This window comes from Varroa jacobsoni, unplaced genomic scaffold, assembly GCF_002532875.2.
Source record: "Varroa jacobsoni isolate VJ856 unplaced genomic scaffold, vjacob_1.0 scaffold_450, whole genome shotgun sequence".
In the NCBI taxonomy this organism is placed as follows: Eukaryota; Metazoa; Arthropoda; class Arachnida; order Mesostigmata; family Varroidae; genus Varroa; species Varroa jacobsoni.
The window spans coordinates 67,625-86,257 of NW_019213352.1; the positions used below are offsets into that span (position 1 = coordinate 67,625).

At 38.9% G+C, this 18,633-nt stretch overlaps 3 protein-coding genes across 16 annotated transcripts; 2 read left to right on the forward strand and 1 right to left on the reverse strand.

Annotated features, from left to right (window-relative positions):
• Window positions 1-35: 35 nt before the first annotated feature.
• On the forward strand, window positions 36-2,795 carry LOC111260534 (transcription termination factor 4, mitochondrial). The gene is made up of 6 exons (XM_022833372.2): window positions 36-206; window positions 568-669; window positions 1,030-1,125; window positions 1,426-1,598; window positions 1,845-2,005; window positions 2,476-2,795. The coding sequence occupies exons 1-6, from the start codon at window positions 204-206 to the stop codon at window positions 2,652-2,654; spliced, it is 714 nt and encodes a 237-aa protein (XP_022689107.1). The 5' UTR covers window positions 36-203; the 3' UTR covers window positions 2,655-2,795.
• Window positions 2,796-4,775: 1,980 nt separating this feature from the next.
• LOC111260535 (uncharacterized) lies at window positions 4,776-9,212 on the reverse strand. Its single transcript, XM_022833373.2, has 2 exons — window positions 7,762-9,212; window positions 4,776-7,347 (listed from the first exon to the last, which is right to left on the reverse strand). The coding sequence occupies exons 1-2, from the start codon at window positions 8,755-8,757 to the stop codon at window positions 6,061-6,063; spliced, it is 2,283 nt and encodes a 760-aa protein (XP_022689108.1). The 5' UTR covers window positions 8,758-9,212; the 3' UTR covers window positions 4,776-6,060.
• A 365-nt stretch (window positions 9,213-9,577) lies between these two features.
• On the forward strand, window positions 9,578-13,390 carry LOC111260536 (transmembrane protein 179). 14 transcript variants are annotated; one of them, XM_022833374.2, is made up of 8 exons: window positions 9,578-9,684; window positions 10,162-10,250; window positions 10,512-10,667; window positions 11,051-11,225; window positions 11,586-11,711; window positions 11,981-12,104; window positions 12,465-12,560; window positions 12,905-13,390. In XM_022833374.2, exons 3-8 carry the CDS (start codon window positions 10,556-10,558, stop codon window positions 12,989-12,991), a joined length of 720 nt encoding a protein of 239 aa, XP_022689109.1. In that variant the 5' UTR covers window positions 9,578-9,684; window positions 10,162-10,250; window positions 10,512-10,555; the 3' UTR covers window positions 12,992-13,390. The 14 variants fall into 14 exon arrangements, with proteins under 14 accessions (XP_022689109.1, XP_022689111.1, XP_022689112.1 ...); XM_022833376.2 differs by having other exon boundaries at window positions 10,515-10,667; XM_022833377.2 differs by having other exon boundaries at window positions 10,529-10,667.
• Window positions 13,391-18,633: the final 5,243 nt, after the last annotated feature.

The window sequence follows — 18,633 nt, forward strand, 5'->3', positions numbered from 1 at the left end:
ACTTATTTTGTCTTATTGTTACTTTACCCTTCGGTGTGCAAAATTTTTTGCGTCTCGAAGATAGATATTAAAAATAATTCTTTTGTGACTGTATCTACACTATGCACTATGATTGCGTAAAATGATGAGCTAGTAAGTAAAGGCTACTGAAAAATTCGTCAGATCTAAGTGATCTTCTCCGAGCTGTTTCTGGACTGAAAGTGATGGTACGTACATCACATGTGCTCAATATACAATAGAAAAATGAAAAGACTACTAAGTACAACGTGTTTTCCAAAAGCCACATCGATGAGTAAGCCCTGGGCAATCGTCGAGTTTTACTAGGAGTATTTCGTACGTTTTCTAATATCTTGTTTATGCTATTATTGTGAATGAATCATATCAATTGTCAGTTCATTTTTATCCTTTTTGCGCATTTTGCTTCGAGTATAAGATTGGGTACAGAGGGTTCTGCTAAAATTAAATTTTGCTTGGCATTTAGGTCGAAAAAATATGCGAGCTTTAAATTCCTCTTCATGATTCATTACAACTAGTTTGCCAACGTTGTGTTTCTATTGAATACTTCAGGGAACTCCAGCAACTCAAGCAACGCGGACGGCTGCTTTTCTCTTGACCCAGTTCGGACTGAACGCCGAGCGGGTATTTGTGAAGGCTCCCCGAATCGCAGAGGTTTGAAACATTTTTTAATTCAACAATATAAAAATAAAGATCCAACAAGTGCCCAAGCACGAAAAGGGCATCAGATGTGCCAGAGTGACCTCCTATTGACGGAAATGGCACAGATGTAGTTTATTGAAGTAGCGCCTTGATACGAACCAAACTTCGACTTAATAAGGGATTCTAAGCACATCATAGTGTTGAACTTCAGCATTTTGCATAATATACCATGCCTTTCATAATAGCACTGCCTAGAGTGTCCACCGCTTCCCATTGCAGGTGATTCATTAGAGACAGGTTCGGTTAAGTTATACGAGATTTTTTTACAAAATAAATTTATCTATTTCCATACGGTTCGACTGGGTGTTTCAGGTACCAAATCTTGCAGGACAATTGCAGTTCTGGACGCTGAATGTTAGGCTTACTGCAATAGAAAACTTCCCTGAACTTCTCTACCTTCGACCCGATGTAAAGCCTGATTTTAGTATTAAGCTAAACACAGGATAATAGTCTTTTAGTAAATCTATCGTTAATCTCCATAATACAACTTACAGCAGACTATATGCCTATACGGACTGAGTACTCATATTTATCAAGTCGTCATGTTTCACACAAGTTTGACGTCTATCGACTCAGATGAATTTTTCAGACCTATTTGCTCATCGCGTGCTGACGAGATGGTCTTAAAAGCCGAAGATAACCGTATGGCAATATATATATTGCCACTATGATTAAAGCCATGCTATTGATCCTGCTTAAATTACACAGGTATACACCGAGTTCTATAACAGTTTCGTCAAAGCGTTTGGTGTGAAGGATCTTCCGCATCTATTGGGCAACTGCCCGCAGGTGCTATTGCACGAATGGCCAGACCTTCAGAAGAAAATCGAATATGCAGTGAACACTATTCAAACTTCTCACAAACAGATCGTTCATTCTAAGTAGGTTTCCAATAATTCATTATGCGGAATATGTTGTATTTATATTTATATAAATATATTTGCAGTTATGGAAGCCTAGCCTGCGATGCTAAATAATTTATTGCAGTTTGTTCATAGTAGCCATTGCTCTTATAGAGCATCAGACAGATGAGAATTGAGTTCAAAATACCTCGAGGCATGCGTATAAGGAATGCGAGGAAATGCGTATAAGACCGGTGACGTTGTTTACTAATCGTCTACTTTCAGGTATTTATTGTACCCTTTTGTACATATCAAAACTCGATTTGAGCTAGTTTTGAGAACTGGCGTGTATGTAAAGCCTAATCGAAAGGACAGAAAAAAAGCGTACGTGATGCCCCTGCATAAAATCGTCGAATCTCCATTGGCGTATATTCTCAAAAGGACAAGTAGGTTTAGTGGTAAAAATAATAGAAATTATTTTCACAGACTAAGCAAGCTGATGATGCTAGGTATAGCAAAATCAGCTGTTGGAGTCTTCTAAGACGTTATCGGAGTTCATATTCGATCAACATCTTTTTTCAGTTTTTTTTCAAAAGGTTATTTAAATCTCGCGCCTCGAGAATAACGTTTTGAGCGTACTAAAATGTTTTCTAATATCTTCTTGTACAAATCCCACTGAGTTTATGCTCGCTCTGACCTACCTGCATCAAGAAATAGCTAAACGATAAATTAGCACTTGAAGTGTTAGTAACATCGAGTTTTTTAGTCAGAAGCACATTCTTAACTAATCTGAAACTTCTACGTATATAAGCTGGTTGGTGATAACGACATGCTGGAGCATCCTAGATGAAAGTTACCGGATATCTCTTCAGTGCAATCAGCCGTACTTATTGGTACTAATATTGCTTCATTTTAGGGTTAAGCCAAAGGGAATATGAAACCTTCAAAAAAATCATTCGGGAGGAACTAGAACAAGAAGAGGACGAAACAAATCTGCGGGAGGAGCGTAAACGCTGGGGATATGACCAGGACGATTACGACGCCGACGAGATAATCGCAAAAGAGAAAACTGAAGGAAGAAAACCTACGCGGTAATCAAAATAGTAAATTAGATACTTCTGATAATAATGATAATAATAGGAATTACGCGGTACATAACCAACAAAGGACTTAAATATATTTCTGGTTGTATTGTATTTATTTGAAATAAAGTCTTTCATTTACTATTTGCTATTAGATGCTTTGTGTTTTGTCTGTACATAGTGAACTTCAAACCTAAGTGTCATATATCCTGAACTTTTTATAGATCTTAGAAGAGGCTAAAAACTCTTTCTTTCATAAATAATGTGCGGAAGCCTTCTGGCTCAGAGAACAGCTTCGTGTCGAATGAAATCGTCTGAAATCAAGTAGAAAACCAAATTCGCATAATTGGAAGACTACAGGCAGTAGAACGATCGAATAAAGTCGGATCGCCATTGCGAATGGGTTTCAAATTCATCAAAACAGGAAATGAACTTTTCGCGTTTTTTTTCGGGTTAGATTAGAAAAAACTACTAAATCTTTAAACAGCACGTCAAACCAACTCGGTCAAGCTTCTCAAAATGTTTGCTTACGGAAATGTCAAATGAAGATAGCAAAACATCAGGAGCAGTGCAAAGCTTTGTCTGCTACAAGGAACAGTGGCATACATCCTACTGGCCTGTAAGTGTGAGCACTTTCTATTTCACTTCAGCTGAGAAATAGAATTCATCTGTAAAAATGCAAGGACTACACAAGGTCATTTCTTCGACAAATTGCTGGTTTTGAAAAATGTCGTACAATAAGCGAAGCACAGGTTAGTACCAAAGAGGATGCACCTAATCTAAGTTACTTCCAGATCAGTCGGGTCTAGCTTTATTAAAGCGAAGAATATTTTACAAAGTATATAAACCAATTCTGTCTCTGCAGCTAATCATGTGAAAAACCTAATGTCTACCTATTACTCAACTTGCGTATTTCTTAAAAGCCCTTAAGACTACGTGTACAAGCCTCGTACGAATCTTGTAATTGTTACAGTGTATTCTATTCTCGTTTTACTGTTTTGTGTTAAACTTTTGGGTCTCCATATAAGCCAGTGGAAATTTTTCACATAGTTTCGATTGAGCATAACTTCCTACTGAAAACTTTAATACAATTTTCTTAAAATATTTCTGGTTGCCTTCACTTAATGTTTTGGTGTGCTCCGAATATTATCTCGCTAAAAAGCGGCATATGTGCTCTCAACATATTAACTCATATAAAACTGTATATATTTCATAAAATTTAGTGTTTATTGATTTAGTGGATTCAGTAGAGAACAGAGTAGGCGAGAGTCTGACCGATCCAAGTAAAGAATAAATGGTGGATGAGAGAGAAGATTAACGTTAAGTACTTATCTGGAGGAATTCATGTTACGTATTATTACAATTCTATTGCAATGGGCAATTTTCCATTATTTGTTCAAGAATTGTTTTGCTTTTTGAATAAAGCTTGTGCTCATTTGCCTTGGTTTTTGTAGACTTAGTCGCAGCAGTCATTTTGTTATCCCTAATCAACTTTTACCAGTCACACCATACTCGCAGCACAATCGTGCTTAGGGGAGAACCCGGCGGGGGTGCTGCTAGAGCACCACTCCCGATGTTTTTGGATGTTTATTTGTAACACAGTTATTTTGCATCTCGTACCAGAGTCGAACACAAAGCTGTTTGATCTATTTTATGTCTTAGAAGCTGACCGTGTAAATCGGAACTCATGGCGCACTCCAACTTGATGTGTCCCTCACATACCTAGCTTACAGCTAAACCATACAAGCTTTCTTTGGCGCACAAGGATGCACGTTGCCGCATTAACAAAAAAGATGGTGGTTTTCTTTGTTTTCAAGTGCCATTACTAACGTCATAAAGGCCATTTGAGATTGTTTGGGTAGTAGGTGCTTGTAGACGTCAAAGTCTTTTTGCTTAAAATGGAGTGAACTTCGGTTGAACTGTGCGTAGACTAGCATCACCGAACTTTTTCTCAAGAGGCGCGCTAAGCAAAAAAGTTAATACCAATTAATATGATATATATATTGAAACACGAATCATGTACCACACATTATTCAAGATTTCTTTTTATTGACCATACTTTAAAAATTCTCATCTTCGGGTGAGATTTTCTCATTTGTCGCTATGTGCTAATTATTAATTAAGACAAAAAGTATTTCATATCTCGTTTGTATTAAATTTATTAAATACATCTTTGATCTTGAACTTGACGAAAGCGAATGTAGCCAACATTGATTTCCGATAGTATGCGAATAATATTCACTAGCACGTCATTATTAACGTATCCTTTGTATATATCCTATATATTTTTATATAGATCTATACGAAATATCTACACAGTCATAATGGCTCTGCGACCACCTGGTACGGGGCAAAGTTGCCATAATTTAACCAGCAAATTAAGTCAGCACTGTTTATGAGTAGACTCGATTCGCAGGCTGCGCCTTTGTTAGCCCTTTCGTTTTAGAAATGTACAAGTTATTTACTAGGACCCGCCATGCTTCTACTTCGCGTTAGTTGTTTGAAGTATAACGGAGTACCTCATTTGTTATGCTGTACACACTAACATCGTCCTTGAGTCGTCAAGCTTAATTCTCCTGTTCATCAACGTGAAAAATGCCCGTTCAAACATTTTGTCCAATTTCAGCTCATGTACGGCTTTCCGAAGGTCGTACTTGTAATTACATTGTAACGTACCGGTCGTTTTTTCGCTAACTATTGGTCGAAAACATTTATTTCGTATCCTATTTATTTCGTATCCTATTGCTTAAGGCCCGTCTGTACTTGATTGTTGCCAATTTTTTCGTCTATGTGTTGCATCATTAAAACCATATATAGTCAAACAATTCAATACTGGCTATTGGACGAGGCAAGTTTCCCATCCAACCTGTGAATCAGTTACTGCTTATTTATAGTGCAGTTTGACCGTTTTCCTATACGGTACATATGAACGGTTGGACTATATTACAAAGGAAAATGCACATCTATTACAAAGTTATGCTAATATAATAACTTAGGCAACTATTCGTTTACAGAGCATAAGTTAAAAGAAAAGCACCATGTCTGAAATTCAGTGACGAACCAATAAACATAGTATCTTAACTTAAGGTTGTGAAGGAGATCTACGAAATAAGCCACTGAGAGATCGGTGTTATATAGACATCCAATTTAACCTTACAATCGCCAGGCTGGTGAGAAAAAAGTTCATTTACCATGACCAATTGGAATGTGGAATAATTATGGTCACATGTGTTCACAGTTAGGGCAGTCGAAAGGCTGTCTAAATACGTAACTCTCCAGCGTGTTGCCGCGTGATTACTACCTTGTAAATAGCAGGTGTTTCATTTTCCAATTCCTTCGTTTACAAGGAGCACTCCCCAAGTGCAGACGCGTTCAGTGTTTATGATCACAGAGACTTAATCACGCTGGGCTAGGTTACTTTAATTTCCGTATACTCGAATCGCTGTTACAACATTGAGTCTGTGGTGTAGTTCTAGTTTACGAAGACCTCCGTGTACACATCCGAGTCTTGGCATTGAATCTGAGACCCGCGGTTGAAAACGAAGGCAGCAAACAAGACCTCCATTGCTAACTGGTGTCGATTCCGCATTTCCAGCGGAGGACGAGGATATAGAATTACTATTAGAAGGTACCGAAGTATTGCTAGGGTTACCGGTGTTACAGTTATTGATATTGCTACTGCTGCAGCTACCGCTTGTGCTCGATAAAGTGTGCACGTCCCACATTCGTATAGAGCCGTCCAGACTGGAGCTGAGCAGTAACGAGCCGTCCTTAGAGAAAACGACTGATGTTACGGCATCGTGGTGTCCATGCATGTCGGCCAATAAGCGGCATGTGCGAAGGTCCCACAAACGGACAGCTCGGTCCTCACCCGCTGCTGCCAACCAGTGTCCATTCGGTGAAAAAGCAAGCGAATGGGCCTGGCCTCGATGGCTAGATGGAAAGAGACGTACGACACTACCAGACTGGACGGCCCATAAACGAATCGATCTATCTGAAGCCGCTGTTGCTAGATAATTAGCATTTGGATGAAACGCCAGCGTGTCAACCTGTCCTAGATGACCAGCCATCACGCGTAATGCATCTGTTCGACTTGGCGTCCACAAGCGCGCTGTTGCATCCTGGGATCCTGTAGCAAAGTACAACCCTTCTGGGCTAGTCGCTAGACACCAAGCAGGGTACTGGTGGCCGGTGTATACGGCCATATTGCGTCCTGTTACTGCATCCCAAGCCCGAACCGAAGTGTCTGATGAAGCCGAGAGTAGTAATGCAGGAGAGGCGTATGCTAGTGCGCACACTGTACCGCAATGTCCCAAAAGCCTTGTCCTTCTCCGATTGTCGACGAAGCAGTCATTATCACCTCCGCTCAATCCGTCGCCGCTCTCTGGAGGCCGTCCGGACCTTGTTAAAGTCCGAAGGGCAGAGGGATGAAGTCGTACAACGCTTGAGTGGAATCCTCGTCGCCTTTCTCTCCATGATCTTCCAAGGTGTGAATATGACCCAATTCCCCGTAAGTGCTTTTCTTCTTGATCACTGTCATCATCCGGATTTAACTGAGGTCCTCTCCGTTCGAGAGTGATTGTTCCGTTATCGAGACCGACGGCGAATGTTTCATCTGATAATGCTAGTGACGCTACCGAACAACTCAGAGCTGATGCGTCAACATCAATTAGAAGAACGTTAGGGGCATAAGGCTCGGCTCGTACCTGGAATGAAACGACACAAAATAAAGCGCCTATTATTATTATCGAAAGTTCCGTATTGACAGCTCATATGGTTCAAACGATCATTGTAATTTATTGTCACTGCGCCTGGTTTTACGAGAGAACACCATTAATAGGTATGAATGACAGTTCCCCAACTTTTTCAAACTGAGAGATTTAATAACGACAACAGCTTAATTTCCATAATTAAAGCTATCTAAATTACGAATCTACATGGAGTAGTGCACCGAAAGACGTTCACAAAGGTTTATCTTCGGAGCATTGCGGCATCACAGAATGACTTGCCTGAAAAGCAACACTCAAAGACCCATAACCCAATTGACTTAATGTAACTCGGCGTACCATGACCCATTATTCGGATGTTTGATGAATAACGTAACACTAAACAGGTCTCACCTTATCTATTGATTGCCGTAGGAGGCTCAGTGCCGATGCAGCGGGGGGTTCAGGTGAAATGGCACCAGCTCCATTGGATGCTGCTATGGCTGTTCTTACATGAGCATCCTCCATTTGGCCACTGGTACTTGAAGTAGACGACGTCATACCATTAATGCGAGATCTTTTCGCTGACGGCGATTTGTGTCGCCCCGCTCCCGATCCTGACTGGCGGTCATTTTGCCTATTTGACGCCCTAGAGTGCGATTTCATGGTTCGGCTATGCAGGCTGGCGAGATGTTGGTGACGCCGTTGGGCAAGCATATGTCTTGACTGGAACAGATGGGGTTCAGGTGGATCCGAAGGTCCCGGTTCGAGCCCAACAGGTCGAAGTCGGTGCTGTGATATAGAATCGAGTTGTATACTAATATCTATGTGTACGTTGAACAAATGTGAAATGTACTCGCTTTGACGGAGGAAACGTTGCAGGTATCGCCAGCTGTCAGCTGACAATTTAACAAGCGCTTTATTTTCACGGAATTCTTTAAGTACCGTACCCTGATGTAACTCCTGGGAGTTTGAAATGCCTTGGAGATCTTCGACAAGACCACTATACAAGTCGACACCCGCGAAGAGTCCGCCAAACATTGCCTCGAAACGAAGCAGCAGGTGACGCTGCTCCGCTGACAGTAAATCAATTATAGCATTGACAAAAACTGGCCACAGACAGTGACTGAGCTCAGAACGAAACGGTTCAACGGCCTCGGAGATGAAGTTCTTCAAGTCGAGGAACTCCTCCTCCACTCGACAAGGCGCTATCAGGGGCGCCCCCAGTTTTACCGGTTGCCCTGTCCCACGTTCGCAGTCGACCGCGCGCTGGTGCACAAATTCCCCTAGTGGTAAAGGCCGGGGTCGGTTAGCAGCGCTGGCCTCAAAACCCCGCCGTTCGAGATATGCAGACAACTCTTCTGTCACTCGTTCAGATGGCACCATTGAAGACGTCGAAACAGAGGCCATCGCTCGAACCGAACCCAGCTGCTGGGCCGAAGCGGATCGAACGTCACAATTTAGAAGCGGCTAGAACTATCTTACGGTGACAGCACCGCAATCCTTTAAGCACCGTGCATGCTATCCACATTCACGATAAAAAAGATGTCGTCATTTCGTTTAAGAACGAGCCCACTGGGTGGTTCTCCCACTCAGAAACTAGACATAATGGCTGTTAGAGCACGACTCTGGTTCTTTGTTGTTTTCAATGTTCAACACAACTGGGGCTGCTGGATTGTGTCCAGCGGCCAATAGAACACCAAAGTTTTCTTTCATCGAATTATTCCATTAGGTATATCGATACAGGCAAAGAACATAAGGCTTGACTCTGGAGATTCCTGTTCGCTTCCATCAAATAATGTTGAAGCAAGTAGACGCAATGATAATTCTTCAGCTGTTTTAGAAAGAGTCGATAGTTGTCGGCGGTAAGCCTCGCTACTTTATACTTATTTAATAAGTACCATTTCATAGCAATAAAAGTTGTCTCAGCCAACAGATCGTTGCGTATGCCTTTATGCACATTTGGAAGCCGACGAGGTTTACGGTCGTAATTACTGTAGAGACAATTTTCCAATATGTTTTACGCGCAGTACCAGATATTTTGTCTTAAATGTTTGAACCATATCGAAAGCTTCTAATAAAAAATGACAAAAATAAAAATTCGTTTGCAGTAATGTTATTTACATAAACGCAATTTCATTCTCTTCGATGCCTTCTGTTCTCGAAATTGTTGGTGGAGGCTGCGGAGTGAACACACATTTTGTATCCTACGTAGGGTTTATTTCAGTTATGTGTCCTGCATTGTTCTAATGGTTGCATCGAACAACGGCCTACACTTGTCGTGGTTTATATTGTCGCTCACAGAATCCACCCTCCGACGCTGGTGTTTGTTTGACTGTATGTATTTACTGTGGATTTAGTTAACAGACCCAAGTTCTGTACACAGCGAGGTGATTACCACGTTGAATGCTAACAGTTTTATACATCACACCCTCCAATGTGCTACTGGCTTGTTTCGGTTAATAATCCTCGATTAAAGATCTGTGGCACTTTTAGCAATCTCGCACGGGGCATGCTAAGTATCATCAGCGAAATAAAACGGGGAGCGGGTTAACGGTAGGAACAGCTGATAGGAAAACTTACTATATGTAAATTTTCCTTCTTCTTATATGCAATTTTTGATTCGAGTGGTGTCTTTCGTTGCCTTTAAATTTAGAGGTAACATTTCATTGTGAAGAAATTTGACAGATAAAAGTAATTTAAATGAAAATCTCAGTGCGGTTGATATCATAATGTAGTTAAATATATATAACTCATCATTCATGTGTTTTTGGAATACTCGCCTGCGCCATTGCCAATAAATGCTCAAAAAAGGTGAGTTATCATCGGAATCAGGAAGCGGCCAGCATAGCTGGCTAAAGTGTAGGTTTTACGCGGAGACAGAACAAGAGAGGCTAAATAAGGTAGGTAGTCAGTGTCCTTGTTACAGAATGCGTAAAATGATCACTATTTATTATTATGACAAAATAATCTTATATGATCAATATATATTACCTACTGAATAAAAATAAGGCTAATCCAGTTTCCACAGATTTCGTCATATGCGATATGCACCCAGAATCACAATCTTTTATCTAATATTAAAGCTAATTTTTTTATCAAAAAGATTTGTCCCAGCCAATAAACAAACTAAGAAAGCAATTTGTTCTTATCTTTTCTTAAAGAAGAATTTGTATTACAGCAGGAATCGTGTCAATAGTCGTTCAGGATGGCCCTAGGCAACATTCCACTTCTAGCTCAGACGACAGTCTACTCGATCAGTCTGCTGCTGTCAATAACTGCATTTGTGCCTATGGCGTGGCATGTACGCGACTTTAATGGTGAGTTTGGATCAATGTTTGTTAACCAAGCATATATTGAAAGTGACACTATTTCGCACAACAGTGGATTGTATCTACATAATAACAGTTGTTAAATTCAGTGTTTTTCACGTGGTGAAGTGAAAATTGCAACATTATTTTGAAAGTACTTATTGTCTTAAGTTAATGAACTTGAAAACTGCATTTCGCCTTTCGAACGATACAAACGTAATATCTCCGAATACTCCGAATTTTTTTCATCGAATAAATTTCCGTTTGCGAACTTAACTTAAAAAAAATCAGTACTATAAACGTAACGCTTTTATATTTTTGATTTGATACTTCAGCTCAGCACTAAACAATAAAGGATAATAATTGAAGCCTATCACTATTATTCTTTAAAGGTCACTGTTTACTGTACACACATGGAAGATTTGACAACACGGACGGCCACCTTATTCCAGTGTGGGGTTCATCCTTTTATTGTGGCCTATCATTGTTTATTAATGCAGTCGCCTTCATCGTGTCCCTTAGTCAACTCATAACAACCAGCGTATTTCTTTACCAAGGCGTCGACAGGTTGGTAGTTGAGCAGTAGCCCGAATCTGAAAAATGGATTTGTTTATCGCGCCTTTTGCCATATTTTCTTCGGCGCGGGATTGTATCAGTCGTTGTTATTGCTTGAGTATAAAACTATAGCATCCTCTATGCCTGTAACGTAAAAGGCGAATCGTTTTTGAATCAAGATAGTATTATAGCGCATCAATCGTAGGGCGAATAAGAATGGTATTAGAATTAAGGGTGAATAACAGTCACGTAATTGTTACGAGTGAAATTTGTGATCTGTATGCGATCACTAATGCAAAGTGACTGTGAAAGCTGAGCCTATGTAACTTCTATGTAACGTTCCTGACTGTGCTCTCTCTTTTGTGCGTCTAGCTCATTCCTGAACGCTTTTGTAGATGCTGTAGTGTCGTGTGCAATAGCGGCTACCCTGTTCGTGTCTTCAGTCTTCGTCTCAGACGGTTTTCGGTCGTGGTGTTCAACCATGAAACGATTCCCCGGGTAGGCTGTTGTCCTGGTCTTATTATTGGTTTATATTATTGTTATCCAAATGGAAGCTATCTCAGTCATTTACAATCCTAGAGAATCCGAGTTATCTACAACAATTAATGATATTATTTTGAAAATGGTTCGTCCGATTAACATTGAAACAAAAAAGAAAAGAAATCTTTCAACGTCTGTTGTTTACCACACTTGCAGTTATTATTATGTAATAATTATATGTAGTTAACATAAGCAGAATAATAATCAGTCGGGTCCTTTTTTGATAGGTGTGAGGAAGGTTCGGTGATGGAGTGGGATCCTGCGGATGGTATTGTCAGTCTGGGGTTCTATGTAATGATGGGCACAGCCCAGTTCGCACATTGGGCTGGATGGGTAGGATGGGTGCTTCAGGTGAGCGTAATCGCATCGCAAAAGTAAAAATCAGGATGGGTTTCCTTGACAATGATCCTCAAATGTGAATAATTTAACTAGTGCGTAGAAAAAGGTTAGATACCTTGTGTAAAGTGAATTGACACTTCGTGAAATGTTTTATTGAATAACTTTTATTATTACTCGTTATTTATGTACTGTTTGTTCCAAAACGCTATAGGAGTGATAAAATTATATTAAATCTATGTATTTCCTGGAAGCCACAACAATAGTCTAGTACGAGCTTTTGGTTCGTTGAACTATGTTATATTCATTTGTCCGGTTCTCGCGCGCGCGCATTTTGTGAATGGCATTGACTCGCAAAACGTACCCGTTCATCAGAGCGTACTTTGCATCCGAAAACTGTGTATTTACCACGAAAGAGAAAATATCATCATCTCCATGGCACGCGAAAGGAAACTGCTCAACGCCTCTCAGGTTTGTCTAAATACAACAAAATGAATATATTATAGGTTCGTTTGCATACTGTCTATACTTTTAAAAACGAAAAAGCAAAATCGAATAATACGAACTTTGCGCCTGCGTATTGAACAAAACGTTGATATAACGCTAAGACAATGAGTACTCCACTTTGTTGCAACAGTAGGAATGCTAAATGGCAATTAAGGCTGCATCGAAAAATTTACCAGCGATAAAATGAAAGATGACTCAACTGAGACGTTTTTTTGACATACACGACATAGGCTATATAAGACTGAGAGGGGCGATACGAGGTTGGTAATGAAAAGTCAAACTCGTTTTTGTCACTGCCAAATTTACAGAAAGCATATACAGAAATTATGCAGAATGCACCTTACGATTCTGAGACGCCAGCTAAATATTCGGACAGGGCACTTATTCTCAAGTAAAGGAGCAGCAGCCATATTCCTTAACGAATCAACGAGTTCGTCAACTGAATTCTTCGCGCGGCTGGATCTTCTTTTCAAAGCGATTGCCAGTAATTGCTACGCGTTAATCTTTTCCTATTCTGCCTCTGGTACTGTAATTGCGTCAAATATTAATTCAGGCTAAAACTAAGTACGTGATATTTTTTTTTCGATAACAGAATACGTCATCCAAATTGTTGTACATGATATAGAAAATGAATTTCTTAGACACGTTAACATTGCTTCAGACGCAGCCTGTAATGTAACGCGTAGGCGTTTAAATGAAATTTTATTCATTTATATATTTATTGGTTGATAGTGAGCAAAGTCAATGTATAATGAATAAAATGTATTTTATCGCTTTAGTGCTTGAACAAAGTATTGGTACGTAATAATTGCTATTGACTGGATATTTTCAGGACTCGTACGAATGGATGAATGCGTGTATGGTATGCAAGAATGGGGTGATCATTTATTTAGTTGGGGTAACTTTACCGTGCTAGCGTCTAGTTAAGTATCTGCATATCTAAGGTAAAGTGGTGTCTGTGAATTTGCATGGATTACCGTTACTGCCTGAGTATGTGCCCAAGAAAACAATGACACATAGAGCTGACCGCTGGATGTATAAGGAAGCGTTCTTTCGTCTAGCACTAAGCTGTAAGTCGTGAAATTTTCCTATGTATCATCGTCTCCATTGTCGTCAACGTAGTCCATTCTGTTTACTCGCGCTCGCTCCTATCTTTAAGCGTGTATCTTACGGCGGAAAGTAAGCACTCTTCATATCCCTATATGGTTATAAATGGAGAAAACAATATAATGAAACGCCCTAACAGTAAGATCCCTCTTACTTACTATAAAGAAATCAGTTTTGATAAAGAACTTGGTCTTCCTGTTTGTCATCATTTTGAGGTATAACTTGCTTATGCTTGGCAAAAACCTTTTCAATTCATCCGGGCAACTCAAGCTTCAAAAAGGCCGCACAATTCATGCATCGTGATCATCGGTATTGAGTGCTGTAGTTTAAAGCAGTAAGGATCTTTCATCGCAATGAAAACTGCAAAATGAGGATAAGCTCTAATAGTAACTCCTACAACTTAGGAGTTAAGGACTACCAACTGAGTGTTTGATTTAAAGAGTAAAGGTGACATGTGAAAACGATTAGTAACTCAAAGCTTTTACATAACAATCAGATTTACCCTTAAAATTGGAATAATAACGATCCATATCTGTCAGTTTGACCGGGTGCGATTAATCAGTCGATATTGTGATAACACAATAACTCAGATTAAGCGATCATAGACTTAAATTGGAAAATTTTGAAGATTTGCTAACAGTAAAATCAGCGAAACAAGTTGATGTTGACTAAATACTTTTTACTGACAAAGGATTTAAGAAAATATCTTTTTTAATCCAAAACACAAACGATGAACAATGTTGATGCTTGCTTTAGAAAGCAATCTGAAAGCATTGTACGTTTTTTCTTAGCAAAAAGTTACGTCATGTAAAGGAAATGTTAATTAAACAAATACTTATTCAACTTACTTATCGCAATTTAGGTTAAATGTTAAGAGTTACTATTTCAAAGTTACTACTACAAAGAAGCCTAGCGTTATACTGGTCTTATTATGATAAAGTTGAGTAAACATAACTGTTTAATTTAATATTAACAATTGATATTAACAAAAATATATATATCTATCACGAATAGTTTATGCGCAATTGTGGGCCGTGAGTACATGTGTGAAATAAAAGTATATCAATTTTATTGTCCAGTGCAGCTCGCATAGGAGCGTGCCTGTGGAACCTAAATCAAACGATAAAGTGGTAACTAATTAACGCTTGATCTAAATCTTATAATAGATATAACGCTACGTTAAAGTTATATATTTAAAGGAGATGATCTATAAAAATAAACAAGTTAGCGATATCCTAACTAATACCACTAGCTGCAATTACTATGGTTCCTTGACAAATAATAGGGTTGTTCCTGTTTCTGACGTGCTTCAATAAATTATTTATAGAAATCTGAGAATCGCTAAAGTGAGTTTGCCCTGATTGGAGAAAAAAAAATTATGCTTTTACTTCAAACCATAAAAAGTAACTTGTAGAAAAGCATTAACGGTAATTACATACGGAATTCTGCAATCAGTTTAATATTTTTATAAATTAAGGTAAATTTCATGCGATTGATGAAAGATTAATCTGGCTACTAGCAGCTCGTCTGTGACACTTGTACGCAACAAACACACACACACACACACAAGACATACATTGTAAAATATTGGTTATAAGAAAAAGTCTTGAGAAAGTTCTGTCACATACTGTAATTCTATGCGAGCGTCTGTTTGATAAATCTAACAATGTTTCATTACATGTGACGGATTCATCTTACTGTAGTTAGATATATATATTGTATAAAAGAAGATACGTTTAAAAACGAATAAGAAAAATTCAGAAGCTGATGCTGATTAACGAAAATTAGGAAATGGCTGACTCTATCAAAACTGTCGTCATCCACGAAAAAGGCCTTCACCTCACCATCAATCATATATTCGTAAGCGACTATGAATATTGTCCCGCCTTCAAGCAAGTGTCGACACAAATCGGAAAAGAAATATTATATATAAAAGTATATATGTATATACATATACATATACAGTTTTCCATAGCTTATGCTGTGATCTATAATTATATATGTATATATGATGAAAAATTATATACACCATAAATGTTGCTGTATGTATTATATAACCTAACCACATGTTCCATATATCATATGCAGCAGGAGTGCGAGAGAGATACAGTATTTGTCAATATCTGGTTTTTGAACAGCATGAAAATGACTATATGGGATGCTCGTTGCAACCATCATAGCTTTAAGATATTTCAGTTTAAACGCAAAAATATAAATAAAAAGTTAAAATTAGGATAAAATTTCGTACAATCTCTAAACAAAACAGAGCACCCAACAAAAGCGCTTAAGGGGATGCGAATAATTTCACCTAAAACAAGCATTTATTTAGAACATATTTGCTAGTTTTAGTAAAACGGCACATCGTGTTGTTGGAACTCATTGCATGACTGCTTTTGTTTCTAAATAGGTATGTCACCTAATTGGCCATAAACCAGTTAGCCCCATTTTGATGGCTTAGAATTTTTAATCTGCCAGCCCATTTGCTGCAGCGACTCAGTGAGATTTACAGCAACATTTCTGTTGAAAATGAAATGAAAAGCAAAAAGAACAATAATATTTACCTTTTAAGTTGTCGCAGATCTCAGTACGATACGTTTAAAATGGGTAAGTTAAGCCCCGATGTTTCGGACAATGCCAGCAGGCTAATCACCTGAGCCTCGGCTTACCGTGTTTGCGCGCTAATCATAATTATATAGGTAATCCCAACCTCATCTCCATAAAAGGTGTGTCTCTAATCTTACCATTTACACAACCACATATATTGGGTGTACGTATCTGCTAGCCGGTCAGCAACTTAAGGAGCGAAAAAAATTCTAAAAAATTTAAATTGTCAGAGAACTTCAAATAGAGTAAAAATTTCTCTTATATGGAGTGATACTCTATGGAATGACTTTAGTATAACTCCAATCCAAAAAGAATATTGTATCTCTGAAGCCAATATTCTATTTCTAGCTAGCCTGTGAAAAATTATATTCGGCTTTTCCAAGTAAAATTGAGCTGGACAAATGAAACTAACATCAGCTTTACAGTGCTATCATTATGGGTACTTGACAGTCATTGATGCTGAGCCTGGACTGAGCTATCACAATAAATTTAATATTTATTATTCCATTATAATAATGCACAAATGTGACTTGCTATCTTCGAAAGTAAGATACTACAACGTCTCATAACAAATAATAACAAATACCGGTTTTTAACTACGAGAATGACTTTTTGCCAACAGATAAATTGATTCGGCGTAGCTGGGATGCTGGCTTTTTGAACACAGGAAAAATGCCTCCAAGCTAATTGTGGGTTTCCTTTTTGAAGCCAGCTTATAAAGCAGCAATCTCAATATCTACACCGTACACTAGCTACCTAGACCTTTCTGCGCTTTGAAACTGTAAATTAACGCAATTATAACTAATATGAAACACACATAAATACAAGGATCAGATTTTTTGCTATGTACCTGTGATTTCTTGTCTTTTCCATACTGTTATATATCTCAGACCTATACAATGTTTATAGGCTACCTTTTTCATTTCCTATTTTATGACCTTACTCTCAACAGCCAGTTCGTGGTACATTCGCCCCAACCTACCTCAAACTCTTTTGTTTTTCGGCACTTCACTCGGCTTAAACATTTCTTTCCTTTTCACCTTGTCAAATCCGCTAAAAATATAATCTCGTCTTTTCAAGCATTTATTCGTGCAAATAGTCGTTAGCAAACGTTAGCGTTTTTTTTTTGTTCTTTGCGTACTCCGCCTACATGACATTTCCCAAATGGTTTTTCAATTGTTCTCGCAACTATATATTCTAAACCTATTGATCCGTCATCTTTGCTTTTTGGTGACCTTTCTTTGAGCGCTTATGATTTTATCGCTTTAATTATTCCGGCGTCTGCATACGCCTCAAAACCCTGGTACTGCGTACAGCGTTCAGTGATGAACTGTGTGGATTACAATTTACGATCGTTTTGGTTTCTTGTTGCACTCCGTCTTCGCAAGCTGCGTGTTTATTTTCTCCTTTGTCTCTATGACCTCTATAACAAGATAACTCAACGTCTGCGATGTACAGAGTCGCAGCCCTACAAAAGCGATTAGCAAAGTAAACAGCTTTTCGGCAACGTATGCGATGAAACCTTGCGATGATGATGATAGATGTAGTAGCCCCATTTTCTTATTAATTCTTCAGGGTGCAAGGAGCGCCTACGATGGCTTTACCTAGACCTACACGATCCTTTTATAAAATCGAAAACTAATGAAGTTGCCAGATAGAATTATGCTGGGCCAGCAGCCAGTTTACGTGAAGGGCATGAGGAAATGTTACCGACGCCACAGGTCAGTTTTTCAAAGTAATCTGGCATTTAGCAGCTAGCATGTGGCTGATAGTGCCAGCGATCCGTACATACAGGAATTTGAAACGTATGCCTATGCTTAGGTACGTACTTACTTAGGAGCAGTGTTCTGAAGGTTATGAAGATTCAGCCCAAATTACGAACACAACGCTGGAATCCGTTTCGCATAGAGCAACTTGACTGCGATCTCGGAGGATATAGGTACGGGATAAGTTATAAGTAATATCAATCTAAGCGTTACATTGAACAATAGAAACGGGCTGTGTAGAGCGACTTATTATTTACAAAAAAAACTCCGGTTTTGCCGCCGATCCAGCAAACCGATGTGTCGTAGTTATGATTCTCGCACGTGTTTTTTGACGACGCCAAGTAAGGAAACTTTATATGTTGCGGGTCGTTTTGGAGAAAAATGCATCTACGATTTTTGACTTACGACGTCTATTAAAGGTCTAATTGTCAGCCATAAACGATTGCGTGCATGACAATACGATGTAAGTCGGTGTGTTGTTGAAGATAGGTATTTCAGTGAAAATGATGTCATCGGTGTCAAGCACGCTTTGAAGTTTGTTAGTGTTGTTAGGAACGATA